At 35.9% G+C, this 18,089-nt stretch overlaps 1 protein-coding gene across 1 annotated transcript in view; it reads right to left on the minus strand.

The window, feature by feature from the left end:
* The window catches only part of HPSE2 (heparanase 2 (inactive)), a 408,005-nt gene that overhangs the window by 175,300 nt on the left and 214,616 nt on the right, over window positions 1-18,089 (minus strand). The window contains exon 4 of the mRNA XM_081158111.1: window positions 4,307-4,480. Within this exon, the coding sequence (XP_081014237.1) occupies window positions 4,307-4,480 (174 nt within the window). The remainder of the gene's footprint in view (window positions 1-4,306; window positions 4,481-18,089) is intronic.

Genomic DNA, 18,089 nt, shown 5'->3' on the forward strand with positions numbered 1-18,089 from the left:
ATGTTATAAGTCAAGTCAATGGTCTACTCTGTGTTCTAAGGCTGTATGGGTTTTGATAAATGCATAATGTCATGTATCCATCATTATAGTATGATACAGAATAAGTTCGCCCTCCAAAATCTTGTACTCCGCCTATTCATCCTTTCTTCCATCCCCCTGAACTCCTGGAAACCACTGATCTGTTCACTCTCTATAGCTCTTCCTGCCTTTGCCAGGGTATCATGTAGTTGGAATCATGGTTCACAGTCTATTAAATGGATATGGAGTTGGCTTCATATGCCCTGAACAGTCACTGCTGGTACATGCCCCGCAGCCATAGCCAAAAAATGACCAAAGCAGGTTTTCTGTCCCCTGTCAACCTAATATGGACAGAGAAGTCACTGGTGTGTCAATGAGGCAAGTCAGAACAACAGGTTTCACCTTGGTTTTTACAAGTTACAAAAGGGATTTAAAATATTTAAGAATAGCAGGTGAGAGATAGATTGGACCATGTCAGTTAGATTGTTCTCTCTCATTATATCATGTTCTAAACAAACAAAGGTGAATGTTTAAGAAATTTGTAGAAGGTGATAATTATTTATTCTGTTTCTTAAGGACTCAGTTGCACCTCAACAGTGGGTCATACCAGTGATAACAATAAAATAAATGACCTTGGTCATATCAATGATTCATCCCGTGTCCACACATGTAACAGCTACCCCACAAATGCTTTCTTCAGCTATCTAACTGTAACACTAAATAGTCAAACACTGTAAACTCTAACACTAAACCATGCTCATGAGAGAACACGGCTCTCCACTATGACAATGAACTCAAACAAAGAACTGATGTAATCCAAACATCATCACATTCCCTTAACAATCAAAGAATATAATTAACTTAAGTGCTTACAAATGTAAGCTATGAATTTATCAACACTTTTGTGCATTATTTATATTTTTATCCTACATTATTTGTTGGTTAAGCAACTTCTCTGATTTATTCTATACTCCTTTATAACTGTAAAGGGTCCTCCAACTTTAATATATGAGTGTTTAACCATTCAATAGCTTTAACTTTATCCTACCTTTACCTTTAGACAACATGATCCTACAAACTAGGAATTCTTTGTTGTGTATACGCATTCTCCACCACAGTATCCTCTACCAAGAGATGTGGCGGTGGGAGAGGAGGATGCTAAGGATGTCCTTCAGCTCCCACGCCAGTACTTGGCATATTTTGCATAGCAGGTGCTCAGTAGTAAATACAGGAATAAGTAAATAGCATAAAAGTATGTATGTGGACGGATGTATGAGGAGAAAGGATTGAGAAGATGAAGGTGATGAAGGTGAGGAACAGACGGAGAGGGAAAGGAGAAAAGTAAGTATGTTGAGTTTAACAGACTATTTATTAATCATAGCAAAGAAACTACATATGGTTTTTCATCTACCTCTCTCCTCTTTTCCCCTCCTCTCCTTTCCTAACCATTAAAACTTTATCCTATGAAAATACAGTTCTCTAAAGCTCTGAGCTACGACCTACCCTCATAAACAATTGGCAATGTGTTTGAAGACAGTGCCTCAACCTTATATTTGGCCTTCCCAAGGCTGTAACTGTCATAAACACAAATATATACAATTGAAATGGATAAATGGCTAACATAAGTATATCATACATTAATCCACACAATCACAGACTAAAAGTTTAGTAAATATTTAGTGAATTAATAACTAAATAAAGCTGGGCTGCTACAATCATCATCTCTAAGGAGCTAAATTTTGTAAGGTCAGAAATTTGATTTTATGAAATCACTCAGTAGACATCAGATTCCAAGAAACTGAATCATATAACTAAAAACATAAGAAAATAATTGGTAAGTGTATATAGGTCAGGTGTAGGGGTGAACATATGACACTAATTAAGTAATTATAATAGCTTTTATTTGCTCACAGAAGTGGGCAGATCTATTTTGGGAGTGCACTTAATTTGGGGAGCAATTCATAATGTAGAGTTCAGTTAGAGATGCTGCATTACTTTCAGAGGACTTCTGTTAAGAATAACCCTCTAAACAACAAACACCATGTCCCTGAAGCAGATTTGGACTAAAATTCTTATTCTACACTTCCAGGGGTTGATTACCAGCTTCAAAATGCCCCAAGTTCTTCCTTACTTTAGATTTACCAATGAGTAATAGAAATGCAAATAATCACAATCATCCCCTAGCATTAAGCAAATACAGAGTTTACAATTTATCACATTTAAGGAAACATTTTATATCTACAGAATGTAGCTAAAAATTTGTATCAAGAAAGTCATTCTTTCATAGATTTTGACATCCTAAACTTTGTAATTTTCACCTCTTGATATTGTGTATATTCTGGTCTATCGTGCACACTATTCACTGATTTCAAAGGGGGGAAAAGAAAGTTAGTCACTTGAAGTTTAGCTACTCTCAGAGAAACAACCAAAGAAATGTCTACTTTGGTTTTTCCAGTGCTATATTTTCTCTAAAGATAAAATATTTGTTAATAGGATGTGGCTATATGGGAAGATGAGTGATTAGAGGACTGACCAGTTCTACTGTCCTTCCTTAAATCTGGGTATAATGATTAAACTATTACCTCTGTCCAAAAAAGATAAGGTTACAAAAAAATAGATAAAAGTTTGGAGAGACAAGTGTAAGCCAGGAAGATGACCATGCAGATAATTTTTGAGAGGGAAGGACCTGAATGTATAACACAATGGTTGTGAGCAGAATACACAAGATATCTTAAGAGATATAATTCTAGCACAAGAAAAATTATCAGTAGTTTCAAAATAAATTAGAAGCAGCAGCAAAATAAATCTTCCTCAAACCCTAAAAGGTATGTTGAATTTGACAGACTATTTATTAATCATATCAAAAAAACAGAAATGCAGTTTTTAAAATAAAAGGACAAAGTCTAGTCTTCTTGACTAGAGACTCAAAAACCACCTATTTCTACCTGGATAGAAATGCTCATAAAAAAATTAGCAGGTATTTTCCACTTTATCAAATTTTAAAATTCACAAAAGTCTCAGGCTACCCCAGTACTACCCCCTATAGCAAAAGCATCTTCATTTGGGTCTCCATCTGGTCCCTAACTCTCCCCCAATTTCCCCTACTCCAGGGGAGGAAGAAGAAGAGTAAGAGAGCTACATTCAGTTAATGGCTACAGACAGGAAAATAGGACACATTCTTACAAGGCCTTTATTTCTTCCTATCTTATTATGAAGACTTCTAATTCTAGAGTGCAATAAAGTTACACATGCATGTGTATGTGTGTGTGCTCCAAATATGGGTGAGTTACAGATACACAAGGTCATGAACAAAAATGCTGATATCATTTTGTTACAGTAATCTTAAGAGAAGTCTTGGCTTGTTAGACTCAATTGTCTTGTTCTAAGGTTTATCAAAATGTCTTTTAATCAGAGAATCAGAATATTTTAAAACCCATATTAATTGCCTCAATAATATTAGAGAGTCATGGAATCTATAGAATATCATAAAATATATCATACATACATATCATTAGAAAGGATAGTGTAAATGCAGGCAATATTTCTCTAAAGTGTGTTCCATAGGATGATAATAGGTCACACACACACACTTCAATGATAAGATCGACCCCCGTGAAAAATGAAAATGTGGGTCCCCTTATTAAAAGATTACAAATTTTAAGATGGCAACAGCATAGCATTAAATGAAGCATGGGACTCTTCCAAGCATGGGGCCTATGTGACCATACAAGTTGTACATCCATGAAAACAATCCTAGTTAACTGGCTTAAGAAATGCTGGGTAAAAAAAATGTTATAGAGATTTCATTGTAACAAGACTTCTCAGAGCCTTTTATATGCTAATATGCATTGTGAACGTCTGAGAGTTATGTATACTGTAGAGAAGTCCCCAAATATATCTGACCAAGCTCTTTTGAATTATTATAAAGGTCATCTTGTAGGACCAGCGTTCCATAGAACACACACTATAAAATGTAGCTCAGGCTTTGCAGACAGGTTGTATCTGGTTTAGCATCAATTTGTTAGTTACAAAACGCATATGGCATTTTCCCCATATTTGGAATGAGGTAACTAGAGATAACTATAGATACAAATGGTGTGGATTCACTAAATTTACTGCTCTTCACTATTTGGTCTTTTACTATCTGGAAGGTCAACTCAGTGGCCAAAACTCCCAAGTGTTTTCTAGGCCAGTACACTAGAGATGATCTGATTGAGACTATATCCCAGGCCAACTTATTTTTTTACCCTTTATCTTGTCAATTAGAGGAGATAACATCCTTACTTACCATTACCCAGTTCCCAAGAAATGTTGTATTTTTTGCTGGCGCTGTACTTCAGTAGACTCAGGGCACTAGAACTGTTCCAGGAGTTGTTGGGATTACGACGCAGTGCGTTTAGAGCAAATATCAGGTGGAGTCCAGAGCAATCAGCAAAGTTATAAAGTTTGTCTAGAGACCTGGCTGGGAAGAAGCAGAGAAAGGCTTGTAACTTTCAAATCATCATTGCAACAAAAGGAAAATATTAGCTACTAGAAAAAGCCTTTCTATGAGCCTCCTGATAGGAATTACACAGAGAGGCTTCTAAAAGCAACTATTACCTTTTGGTTCAGGGTACATTTCAAGGTGATTTTAGAAAGCAGCATATACAATTGCAGACACTGGGAAAAGAAGAGCCATCATCCAAGGATATTGTTAAAGGGTATGACAGGAAGTAGGACAGATACTGTGCTCAGTGGGCTTTGGGGTCTAACCCAGCTCTGAGCAGAGGACTGTGACCTTCTCTGTCCTTGGGTATTTCCAGAGATTCCCAGAGACTTGGAAATTATTTCAAGAATAATTTCTCCAGTGCAAAAAGTTTGAGAAGGTTGTCCTAGAATTAAAGGATGCATAGAAAAATAAAAATCATCCTAACACCAAAACATTCACAGTTGAATAGAGAACTGACTTAAATAATCCTTTCACTTTACAACATCCTCACTAGTCAAATCAATGATGTTTACAATTTCTCCAATATAATGCAAACCCAATATAAATTTATTGGAAAGCCGAGTTACAAATCTGAGCAAAGGAAGCAGAATTTCATGAGATTAAAAAAAATGTCTGATAACTGCTCAGATCATGTAAAAATCTATAACAAGGATTTAGAAGAATTAGATCAGTTAACTGAACAAGAGAAAGCTCACAAGTATGATAACAAAGTAGGTTGCTCATAAAATACTTCGAATGTTAAAAGGTCAAGAGAGGTCTATTTTGAAGTATTTTCATATTTATGATTGTGCCACAAAAGTTAAATTATCTTATCAGAAAAATACTATTCAATTAAATAATATTTTGTTCATTCAAATTGTTCATAGTTGCAACACCACCTTATATTTTGTTTAGTATACAATGAAATACTTATTTTCATAATTTTTAGTTTCATTTATAAACTAAAATCTAATCAAACTTTTACATAAAAAATTAATACAAATGACCGATAATCTTTTTAGGTAGATTGATTCCCTTTAAGTGGTCTTTTTGTAGAACTACAGTAGGTCCTCAATAACATCATTTTGTTCAATGTCATTTGTTCTAACATTGATGAGATGCCATAGGAACTTAACCCTTGTTTATATAAATTAGCATATGGTAAAATTGGTTTCGTTATATGTAGTTTGGCTTAAAGCCACATAACCTAGCAAGGACTAAGTGAAGACTTACTGTAATTATCTCCATATAATGAGGATTTCCTGTGTTTGTTTCACGTATATTAGCAAAACAAATATATAGCAAACACAAAAGCACATCAAACCTGTGATTTTGTGGATTTGATGGTTTAAGACAAGGCAAAAGGTATTTACCCCCAAAAAAGTGTCAATGAAAAGTGTGAAGAAATAGCAACATAGATAGTTTTCTTAACATGGCAACATTGAGAACTAAAGCTCTAAAAATTTTGGAAATACTTTGTTAAGGATAAAGTCCAGCCTCACTCATGAAGTAATTCCTGAACACACCAACCTCCCCACAGTGACTTCAGCCTTCTCTAAACTCAGGATCTATACCATTTATTGACATCTGAGTGCCTAGTGACATCTCCTGTGACATTGTCTTACCTTGAGGTTTACCTTGATTTGATTTAGTCATTTCCCCAGAGTGAATGGCTTGCTTCCCAGTTACACTATTAAGTTCCTTAAGGCTGATTCTGTATCTCATTATATCCTTCACAGTATCTATCAGAGAGCAATTTCCTGCCTTAAAATCATGCTGAAGAGTTCTGACAACCCAAATCCTTTCAGTTGCAAATTTGTGGTCTAGTAAGAAACTGAAAGGTCCCAAAGAGAGGTTTAATAGATGTTATTGCTAGTTCAAGAGATATAGCTAGAGTTTATTAGAAAATTACATATGTTAGAATAGAGAACATTCAGTAGATACTCAACAAATGTAATCTTTGCAACATCTGATGTAAGGTCCCATCTTTAAGCAAGCAGATACTTAAAGATGACTTTCTACTCTCTTCACCAGGGGGTACCAATCCTCAGTGTCCTATAGCCAGGTTCCCTGGCATCTCATATGAACATGATTCTAAGGAGCCTTGTCTCGGGAGCAGCTAAAGATGAAGAGCTGGTGCTTGAGATGTAAGAGAGAATAGGCTTGGGAGTCATGCACAGGGTGGGGCAAAAGTAGGTTTACAGTTGTGAGTATGTGAGTTTATTCTTGTATTATTTATTTATTGTATTATTTTCCATACACAAACAAAACCTACTTTTGCCCCACCCTGTGTGGTATATTGTGCTGACAGTTGATGCTGTACAAGTTCTTGAGGCTTCTGAAGGACAAAACCTTAAGAAATGTCTACAAATAAATGTCAGGAAAAAGGAAAAGGGGGTGCAGAGAAGGAGAACCCAGAAATGTCGTCATAAGGAACCAAGGGTAAGTTTCAAGAAGGTGATGGTCAATAAGAGCAAGTGCTGGTGAGAAATTAAGGGGGCAAGGACAGAGGAAAAGCCATGACAGCTCATCGAAAAGTGAGTTGAGAAACTAGATGGGGCTGGGGTGTAAACTTAAACAACGAGTAGTAGAGAAAAGGAATAGACTCTGGTCTATTCAACTTGTTGAAGCTCTGTGGCAATAACAGGAAGAAAACAAACAGATAGTTACTAGAAAAACACCAGAGGTAAGTTTTAAAAAATCAAGATCCAAGACCTCATTTTGTCAAAAAGCCATTTCTTCAATGAGACTAATCTCAGCTTTATATCACAAATAGATAAGATCACTGAATTCACACTAAGATATGAATGACAGTCATGTTCCTTAGTTTCCTCAGGTGGACCAGGGTGGTAGCAGCAGAGTGGTGGGAGTGGTTGGGTTTCTCGGATGTTTCAAAGGTAAAGCTGACAATCTTTTCTGAAGAGTTGAATGTGAGGTGTGAAAAAAACTAAAAACTCTGAAGCTTTTAGTTTGAGCTACAGAAAGATGAACTTGACATTGAAGAAGAAAGTGGAAGAATTGGGAGGAGGAGGGGAGGCAAAGGTCAGAATTGGTCTGAGGCATGTTAAGTTTGAGATGCCATACAAGACATAGAAGTAAAGAATCTGAGTGGGCAGAATACATAAATCCAGTCAAGGGAGAGCTATCAACTGAAAATGTAATTCCAAGTAAAACATTCTGAAAGGCTGAGAGAGACACAAAGCTGTAAAGGAGGAGCAGTGGAACTGTCACTGGAATTTCTGGTTTACAGATACCAGTGTGCTCAAAGCAGCCTATCCGGTCCTTCCCCTGCTCCTTTTTGCTGAGCACCCATAGGTATTTGATTCTCACCTTCTTTGACTTCCTCTATAGGATTAGCTTTCTCCCTCTTTCATCCTGTTTTTGTATATTTCCCCCAAAGGAATGGTTACCCTAATCTCTCCCCTGCAATCTTTAATATGAACAATTGATGTTTTCTTAATCTTATGTAAAGTGCTATACAAACCAAGTTTATAAACATGGCCCCATCCCTCACTTCCCAAACTGATAGCCACCTTTAAATTCCTCTTCTATAGAAATTATGGAGCCATTAAAGGTCACCTGGGCATTAAATAGTGATTTATTGACAAATTTTGGCTTCTACTTGTGTTTCCCCAGAGATCTATCAAGATAAGTCATTAAAACTTCTTCAGGACCTAATACCCAGGTAGTTATTCCAATAGTAACCCTCCCCAAAACAGGCCCATTTCCATTACATTTTGCTCCCTTGGGGGGGGGGGGTAGGGTAGAGCAGCTGCCTCAGAGGAAGACAGCAAAGTATTAATTGAGCTCTGCTAGAGTATGACTTATCTCTACATTTTGTTGTTCATGTGATTTTATAATCTATTCATATTCTCATGTGCTCACTATTAGAATAAGCTGACACTACTCCACTGTACTCAGCATTAATTTTCCTTTTTGGAGTCAATGGTAGTGTCTTCCAAGAGCTAAGGGTAAGGATCGTATGTCCAAGTCCTTAGCCACACAGAAAAAGCATTTAAAAAAACACACAATAGTCAACAACAGGGAAATTTAGGGTTTTTTTTGGTTTGTTTTTTTCTTTCCAGTTTAGAAATGCACAAAATTGGACCGAGTCCTTAAAACAAATACACCCTGTCTTCTGTGTGATACCTGCTTGCACTTGGTCATGGGTTTATCAAACACTAGTCTGATCAACTTTGGACTGCATTAGAACTCCCCATCATTCTTCAACAACATTATTCCATGGCTCCCTATTGTTCTAAGCTTTTAATCTTTGTCTAGAATATCCTTTTTCCTCTTTTCTTCATTCTTCATAGTCTAAATCAATGGCCTCCTCTGTGAGGTCTTCCCTGACTCCTAAGGTAGAGACACTGGGGCTCTCCCTCCTCTGGTCTCTCCCAGCTATTAACCAACGATGCTATCATTATTCAGCTCTGTATCCTGCTCTAATGGCATACTGGAGAAACTGCCAAAGAGAAGCTACCATGTCTGCTTTCTTAGCATCTATTTCAGTGTCTGATACACAATAAGCTTTGATAAATGTGTAACTCATATGGATGTTCTTTAGGCCCATTCAATGCCATTTAGGGACAATCTGCACTCTAAACACTCAACCTCAATTATCATTATTCATTGTAGCAAATTCCCTCTAGATTATGTCTATTACTCTATGATGCTACATACATTCAAATAGTATTCTCATTGCTTTAAGTGTTCAGTTTAGAATGAATTACAGGGGAGGCATAGGTTACTATACAACAGACACCGCAACAACAGAGGAATTTCTAGTGGAAACCAGAAAAGATATGTAAGAGTGAAACAGAGTAAGGTTCACCTTACTCTGAACTAACTCTGCCTCTTATAATTCGGTGAATGGGGAACCATTTGAATTACTGAGTACAACCAATATAGGGGGCATTTTAATTGTAGCTATTAACAGAGAATAGTTTGAAAATTGCCTAGGAGGAAAAAACACAGACATTTTGCAAAGAGAGAAGCTAAGAGTGAATTTTAATATAAAGAGAAATATCTCCAGTTTAGTCAGGGCAATGAAACTTTAACTAGGTTATAAAGAAATCAGCATAAATGTCTATAATCTGACTGAAGCTGTTGAAGGATAATGAGACTTGAGAAAAGTCTATGAATAAAAATTACAACACTATCAGAAGACTCTGGGCTAGACACTAATGACTGTATTAATCAATGTAACTCGATTAAAGGGAAAACTAAATGCTAGTGAGTCTTGGGACTTCTGGGTCCCATCAGAAGTCTATCTAAATGGTGACAGGAAAAGAGTAAAAGAGACACTGACATTAGCAAACAGGCCAGGATTGCTTTTAAGAAATGTACCCTTAAGAAAAAGATTTTATTTTTATTTTTTAAATTTTATTTTTGTTTAAAATATTACAGATGTCCCTTTTTAAAGGTGCAAATAGTATTTCGAGAGGGTAGTTTGGAGATATCCATAAAATTTTTAAATGTTCATTTCTTTAGACCAAGCAAGCCCACTGCTATACATTTTTTCCTATATATACTTGAAAAATCTCTCCAAGCTATAAGTACGCATATTATCATTGCAGTACTCTTTTTAACAGCCAATAACTAAAAGCAATCCAAATGTCTATCAAATGGGGACTGTTTAAACAAATTATAAAGAATTTATGTTAAAGAAAGAGATTCCAATAAGAAAAGGGAGAAGGCTAGAATAAACTCTGTGGAATTACATTAGAATTAGAGGTTTCAGTATAACCCATGGTTTTTAATGTATTTACAGATGGGTAGATGTAGAAATATAGATATATATATGGATGATATATACATCTGTAGATATGTAGATATAGATAATACTGTCTGCTGAGCAGGCCTGGAAGTAATGATATCCCAGTATCAATGAGTACACCTAGCACCCAGACCTTGGTTTCTAAATACCATTCTTTAATAAAAGGAACCAGGACTCCTTAGAGAAATGGCTGATGCCAGAGGTAGGTCAGAGAAAACACAGGATAAGCCTGGAACGTCTGGTACCAGAAAGTAAAAAAGTACTCAAAAAATGATAGAGGAATGTCAAGAGGACATAGGAGCCAACCTGAAGGAGCCCCCAATGGCTAAAGCTGAGACAATTTAAACAAAACAAATAATAATAGCATTGAATTATAACCTACAGAATAAAATAAATACCCCAAAGTCATCTTGTATAAGTAAATAATTGCCTAAATAAGTTAAAGGGAGAGGAGGAACAGCTGTTCTGCACAGGATACCAATTCATAAATGTAGAAAATTGCCATTAGGCAATGCCTCAGTAGTAATTGTTGAAGTCAAGACCACTGATGGATGCTAAAATTATTATGTGAGAGTAGCATGACAAAAAAAGATATGTGGATCACCTCAAATTATCTCCCCACAAGATATTCATTAGTTACAAAGACAAAAATAGTAACTTTACAGAGAAGAAACCTGGCAGACACCATCTTACCCTTGTTATCAAAATTAACCTTAGTTTCACTTAGCATATTCTCAAAATCCATCCATGTGGGGGGTAGTAAAGGGTAAAGGGGATCAAATATATGATGATATAAGAAGATTTTATTTTGGGCGCAGGGCACACAATGTAATATACAGGTGATGTATCATAGAATTGAACACTTGAAACCTATATAATCTTATTAACCAATGTCACCCCCAATAAATTTAATAAAATTAATTAATTAATTAACCTTAGTAGACATAATGACATAAGGAACCTGATATGAAGCCCTGATGAAAGCACATAATTTTTTGTGATGTTTTGATAGAATACGTAAAACCTCAATTTAATTATTAGAAAATATCAGACACACTCAATTTAAGGGAAATTCTATACAGTAACTGGTCTGGACCCTTAAAAAGTGTCCAGGTCATGAAAAAGAATAAATGACTTAGGAACAACCACGGACTGAAGGAGACATGATAACTAAAAGCAAGCAATGCAGTGTCCTGGATGGGATCCTAGGACAGAAAGAGAACAATAGTGGGGAAATTGGCTAAATTTTAAAAAGCTCTATTGGTTAATAGTATTGTATCAATGTTAATTTTCTTATTTTTATAATTGTACATAGTTGTCAAATGTTAACTTAGGGGAAACTGGATGAAGAGTATATGAAAAACTCTATTAAGTATATATAAATTATAAGTTCATAAAATTTGATGAACTTTTCCATAAGCCTAAAATTCAATATAAAGTGTTTAAAAAGGAACAAAGTAGATCTATGTATATTTAAGAAAAAGAATACTAATATATATTTTTGTTTTTTAGAAAGTAGAAAAAAAGCAATGACCAGAATGGCATAATATGATATATATACATATATATGTAAATATATGTGTGTATATATACACACATACACATATGTGTAAATATATGGTATATGAATAACCATTTTGTTGTAAGAAAGCAAAACTATTAAGAGTGGTAATTCGGGAGGAGGGAAAGTGAAGGTAAGAGAGGGGAGTGAGACTTTTATTTTCAGTTTTTATGAAATCTGCTTTTCTCTACAAACAAGGCTTACCTAGGTGGGGAACTATAGTTCTTTCCTGTACCTTTCTATATTAAAAGGAATAGAAGAAAATTTGAAAATATTTGATATGTAATATTTAGCATATACTTTAAGAGTTTGCTTTGTAGGAGTTGTTTTTTGTCTGTTTGTTTGTTTTTTAAATTAACTCTTCAGTGCCATTGCTTCAATCTTCTATATAAACTATGGTTTTAAAAAATATAATCCCAATATTTCTATGAGTATGGTTCACATAAATTCCAGAGTGAAAAGGTTTCCCACTCACTGCTAGGAAACAATATAACCTAGCACTTGGTTGTAGTGAAACAAAGAACAAGTGGGTTATTCTTATCTAGGCTCATGAAAGTTTAGATAAGAACCAAATCACTTATAGAGGCTTTATGATATGGCACTGTCTCAATCCCCAATGAATACATGAACGACCATGCTCAGTCCTCTCTGCCTTTACTTATTCAGTTTTCTTAGTCTGAAATGTTCTTTCTCTTTGCTGCTCAGTAAGCTATTATTTGTTTCTCTTCTATGAAGTTTTCCTTCATTCTAGAGCAGAGGTTTGCAAGCTTTTTCTGCAAAGGGCAAGATGGTAAATATTTTAGGTTTTATGGGCCACATACCATCTCTTTCACATACTCTTCCTCTTCATTTTTTTAAAACAACCCTTTAAAAATGTAACAAGTATTCTTATCGCATATTGCGTTTCCAACCTGAGAGCCACAGACAAGTTTCAGACATTATTCCACCTTTAGGATAAATAAATCTCATATATCATACACATATTTACTGATACTTTTGTATAATATTAACCTTCAAAACAAGTATTAACACAAAACAAATTATTTGTAAAAGCATTATTAAATTTATAATAACTTCCTGTCCTTAATAATTTTCTCAATCAGTGAATACCAAAATTGCAACTGGTCTTATGTGGAGTGTCCATTAAATGCCTCAATACTAAAAAGAAGTCCTCACACAGAAACTCAGAAACTGTATCTTCCACTCACCCTCTTAAAGGAATTACTTAAAGTTCCAATTCAGTCAAACAAGAAAGGAAGCCACGGGATCCATAGAAAGTACACCAAACTCAGAGAGTAATAATGGAAAGTCCAAGAATGAGACTCATGCAGAAGACCTAGAGGGGAATGAGCTTACATTAGATGAAAGGGTTAAAAAAATGTGTGAACATGATGAAGACACATTTTTTTAAGGGAAACAAAAGCAATTTAAAAACTTAGAAACAAAAAAGCTGAATAAGAAAGTCAAGTCGAAATATGAAGTAATCTAAATGTGACATGGTCTTACGCAGTTAAGAGTACAAAGGAAAATTTGTTTGACATTAATGGTAGGAAAATTTCTTCCTTGAATGACCCAGGAATTGTGACATGAGATACAAAGTGGAAAATATCACTCTAGTCTAGATCTTCTCACAACAGTAAATAACTTTTATATGTCATAATTATGCAAATCCTCTGTATTGCTTTTCAATATCTGGGTACTTTCCATAGCAAAGCATAGAAGATTCAGTTGGGGTTGCAGAACAAAATATAAATAATACCACTGATAAGGTAAAAGTAAATGTGTTACTGAAAATGGCAGAGTCGTAAAAGGGGAAGTAGGTAAAAAGGTTGGCAGTATTAATATCTTCATTTTACAAAGCAGTTGCCAGAATCCCTTCTCTGGATATAGCCCCTGAGACACTCTCACCTGCTAATACTGAACATGAAGACTCACTGATTTTAAGCAATGACTCTGGTGTTTGATGGGCACGCATGAGCTATGGAATATGCCTTGCAGAAGTCCTGCTTCAGAAAGCCTAGCTGATTATTGCCTCTAGTTGCTGTCCTTCTGCAATCATCATTGTGTTCATGCTGAGGCCACACTTCCCATGAGCTGCTCCCATTCAGTGGCCAAAGGTCCTAAGGTAAGTCCATTCCAGCAAGTTGTAGGACTCCTAAGACGAATTTGGCTTGAGGACTCCTCATCAACCTGAAAGAACCTTTTTTGGAACTGTGCTGTAGTCTAAGGCTCCTCCTACCCTATTATCTCTTTCCTCTCTCCACAGACATTAGACTACACTGGAGGCTAAATTTCCAACAACAGGAGAATGAATAAATAAATTCATAGAATGGATTCAATAAATGCACTACAGAAAAATATTTCTGATATGGAAAATATTAATATAGTGCTAAGTGAAAAATAGCAGGCTGCAAAACAATAAATATAATACCTTTGTTGTTTAAAAATCACTAAGCAAATATTTCTGTGCTTTTAAGTTTTCTGCATTGGCTGTAATTTTGACCTTCTTGTCTCATTCAAGCCTTAATGGAGGTCTTTCAGATTAAAATTAACATCAGGAAATCTGGATCATCTTTTGGATACACACACACACACACACACACACACACACACAGGGGTGGGCAAAAGTACATTTACAGTTGTGAGTACACAAAACACACAACTTGTATTATTTATTAATTCTTGAATTATTTTGCATATGAACATCATAAACCTCCTTTTGCCCATCCCTGTGTATACATACACACACATATTCTATTCTGATCCTTAATGTCTTCTCTGCCTTTGCTGTATCTGCTTGGGTATACACATACGTTTGTATGTATCTATGTACACAAAAAAATTTCAGTAAAGGCAGAGAAGGCATTAAGGACCAAAATTTAAAAAAATAGTTAAACACGAAACCCTGATCAAATTTTTACAATTCTCCTTGGCAAAGCTAATATAATATTTAAAAGAAAAATTACTCTGCTCCACATATCAAGCAACATTGGTGATTCAAGAAAGCAGAAGCTAGAGAGCCACTATCAAACCATTAAAACAACCATTAAACCAGCAACACCACCAACAATCAAAACAAAATATAGCATTATGTTTAAATGATTAGGTCAGTTCTCTCTCCTGCTCTATGGCACCTGACTGTATTATTAACGCGTGTCAGTGCATGGGAGAAGCCTCCTAAGTCAGCGGGACAACCAGATCAGAACTCTCAGGAGCTTCCCACTCGCCCCAGCCCCCACTCACCGCTAATTGCATCCTCCTTTCTTTCAGCATTCTTGGGTCTGGCTGGTGAGGCGTGGGCCTGGTCAGGGGAAAGAAGTAGGGCAGATGCTGCAGTTTTAAGTGAAATCAGGTGTTGCCTTGCCTGACGTGAGATCTGGAAAATGTCAGTACTTAAGTAACAGGTATTGGCAACTGAATACTCAGCCTTCCCTACTGGGCTCAGCCTTCCCTTTTCCTGCAAGAAGTACTGTTTAGGCTTTCCTTTGTCCTCTTACATCGCCAAGCTCCTCTTTAAAGACCACTGAATAAGAATTTCCATTTTGTAGACATTCACCTGACATGAGTCTAAGCATGTTGGGAATGAGAAGGTTTTTGGTAATAGAATATCACAGTGTCAATAAAGCACCGTCTAGTGTTGTTGGTGACTCAGGCTTCTACTTGTGGGGGAGGTATAAAAGATTTCTTGGAGGAGTGGGGAGCAATGAATGACTCTTTCCTCCATATGCTGAGAGCTACAGGGAGAAACATAGTACAGAAGTTCGATAAAGTCAAAGCATTACATGGGGCTGGGAAAACATTCTTTGGGTTTCCTTTCTTTTTCTTCTGATAGGTCAGTCTGGAACTATTTCATTGCAAAATTGCAATCCAGATTACAGAAACACACATGTGTGCACACACACAGCTGATGTATGATCATCTTTATTGTGTTTGGTTGACCTGCATAATGTGCCTAGGCACATTGTTATATGGGATGGGGAGCCTCCCCATTTAGCATCCTTCAGTCCTGTTTCCATACTACAGTCCCATCTTAAATAGGGTGTGGCTTCTTTGGGAGAAACAGCCCCACACTTATCCAGGATACCTGGATGAAACATGGATCATTCTGAATATGGGATCAGTGCCAGTGATTCTCTAGTCTAGTTGGGACAAATGTAATCTGTGATGAGGGCCAACAAGTCTGAATTTAATTGGTGACTAAAGAACAAATTAGTGGAACAACCTCAAAACTTAAAATGCTGAAAACCTAAACAAGAACTCCAGAGAAAGAGTACTGGACTGGGAGCTATGGCTAAATCTTCACGAAGAATGCTCTATCACCCCACTTTTCACCCAATACTTTCTCTAGGCAATCTGATCCATCCCTATGGCTTTATACCTAACTATATGCAAATATTTCAGTCCCAAATTTAAACCTCCAGTACAGGGTTTGTCTCCTGAACTGCAGACTGGTCATGTTAATCATCTCAACCTAAATGATGCACAAGCATTTCAAACGGTACATGTGAAAAAGAAACTCATTGGCCACCCCAATAAACATTTCTTATATTCCCCAAACTGATGAATGACTTAGTCATTCTTCAGTAACCCTGAGAATTATCCTAGGTTCCTCTCTCTATCAACCTATCACAACCAAAACCAGTCAAGTCTATCTTCTAAACCTTTGCCAGATTTTTCTCTTCCTTAGTCCCCACCACCTCTACACTAATTCAGGCCACCAAATAATTGCCACAGCCTTCCCTTTTAGCACTCTTCAATCCTGTCTCCATACTACAGCCCAGAGAGCTTTCTAAAAAGGAGATCTACATATCATTTCTGTAGTATTCTTGCCAAACATATTTAAACGGACTCTAACCATAAAGAAACAATCAGGCAAATCCAGATTTAGGTGCATTCTACAAAAAATCTGGCCTGAACTATTCAAAAATGTCAGTGTCACAAGAGACAAAATATAATTGAGGAACTATTCTAGATTTTAAAAGATTAAAGAGTAAGAAAACTAAATGTAAATATGATCCTTGTTTGGATGCAGGATTGAGGGGGAGGAGGTGAAAATAGCTACTGTGGACATTGTTGGTACAATTAGGAAAAGTTAGGATATGAACTGTGTATTAGATGATATTGAATCAATAAATGTCAAATTTCTTAGGTATCGTAATGGTATTCTGGTTATGCAGGAAACGCTCTTGTACCTAGGAGTGCAATCTAAAGTATTTAGGGACAAAATGTCTACAACTTAACTCTCAAATGATTCAGCTAAAAATTACATAAGTAGATATATAGGTGATAAAAAGAAAACAAATGTGGCAAAATGCAAACAATTGATGAATCTAGACTTTCAACTTTCCTTTAAGTTTTAAATTTTTCAAAATAAAAAGGTGTAGAGGGGAAAAAAGAGGGAGAGCAGCCAGTCAGTCACCATTACTAAACTGTTCTTCCAGGAGACATCTTCCATGTTACAAAAACTATTTGAATTTCTTGGAGATTGAAAAATAATGGTAGGGAGGTCATTAAGGTTGAATTACCAAAGCCATTTACTCTCATCCCCAGCACCTTGGGTAGGCTTAATTTTCAAATACAAGTTAACACATGACTTAAAAGCTATCCGTAGAAGTGGCTAGGTCGTTCAACAGAAAAATTGAATTTAACCATTTTCTTTTACACAAAAGAATATAAAAACAATTACAAGCAAACTCTCTTTAAATTCTCATAATAATTAAATGAGATACTTTGCTTCATTTTAAATATGAGGAAAACAAGGAAAAACCAAATTGAATTATGTGCTAGAGTTTTTATAACTGTCAAACCAATAAAGCACATTATTATGTGATACCAAAAGTTTGCAAAGAGTAAACATGTTAACCTTTTAAAAACAGGATAGCTGAATCTTTATTTTTCTTCTAACAGCATTACTAACTTGCTATGTGTCTGCTATATTATAATTTTCTTCTGCTCCACAACAAAATAATTTAAAAACCCTATGTCAAGCCCTAATAAAATTATTGTTAAATTTAGAATAGGAGTCCCTCTCTCCCTGCCCTTCCTCTTCTCGTCATAACCCTTTTTTTACTCCCTATGCTACAGCCATATTAACTACTTGTGCTTCCTTGAAGCATAGGTTTTCTCATGCCACCAGGATTTCTTGGTGGTGGTCTAAGTCAAGGGAAATAGGATGTGCTCCTTCATGCCACAGGTATGCCTATTGCAAGAATATCAAACACAAGAACACCTAAGACCAAATCTAAACACAGAGGGAATCAGAC

Source organism: Miniopterus schreibersii (genome assembly GCF_964146895.1).
Source record: "Miniopterus schreibersii genome assembly, chromosome: 14".
In the NCBI taxonomy this organism is placed as follows: Eukaryota; Metazoa; Chordata; class Mammalia; order Chiroptera; family Miniopteridae; genus Miniopterus; species Miniopterus schreibersii.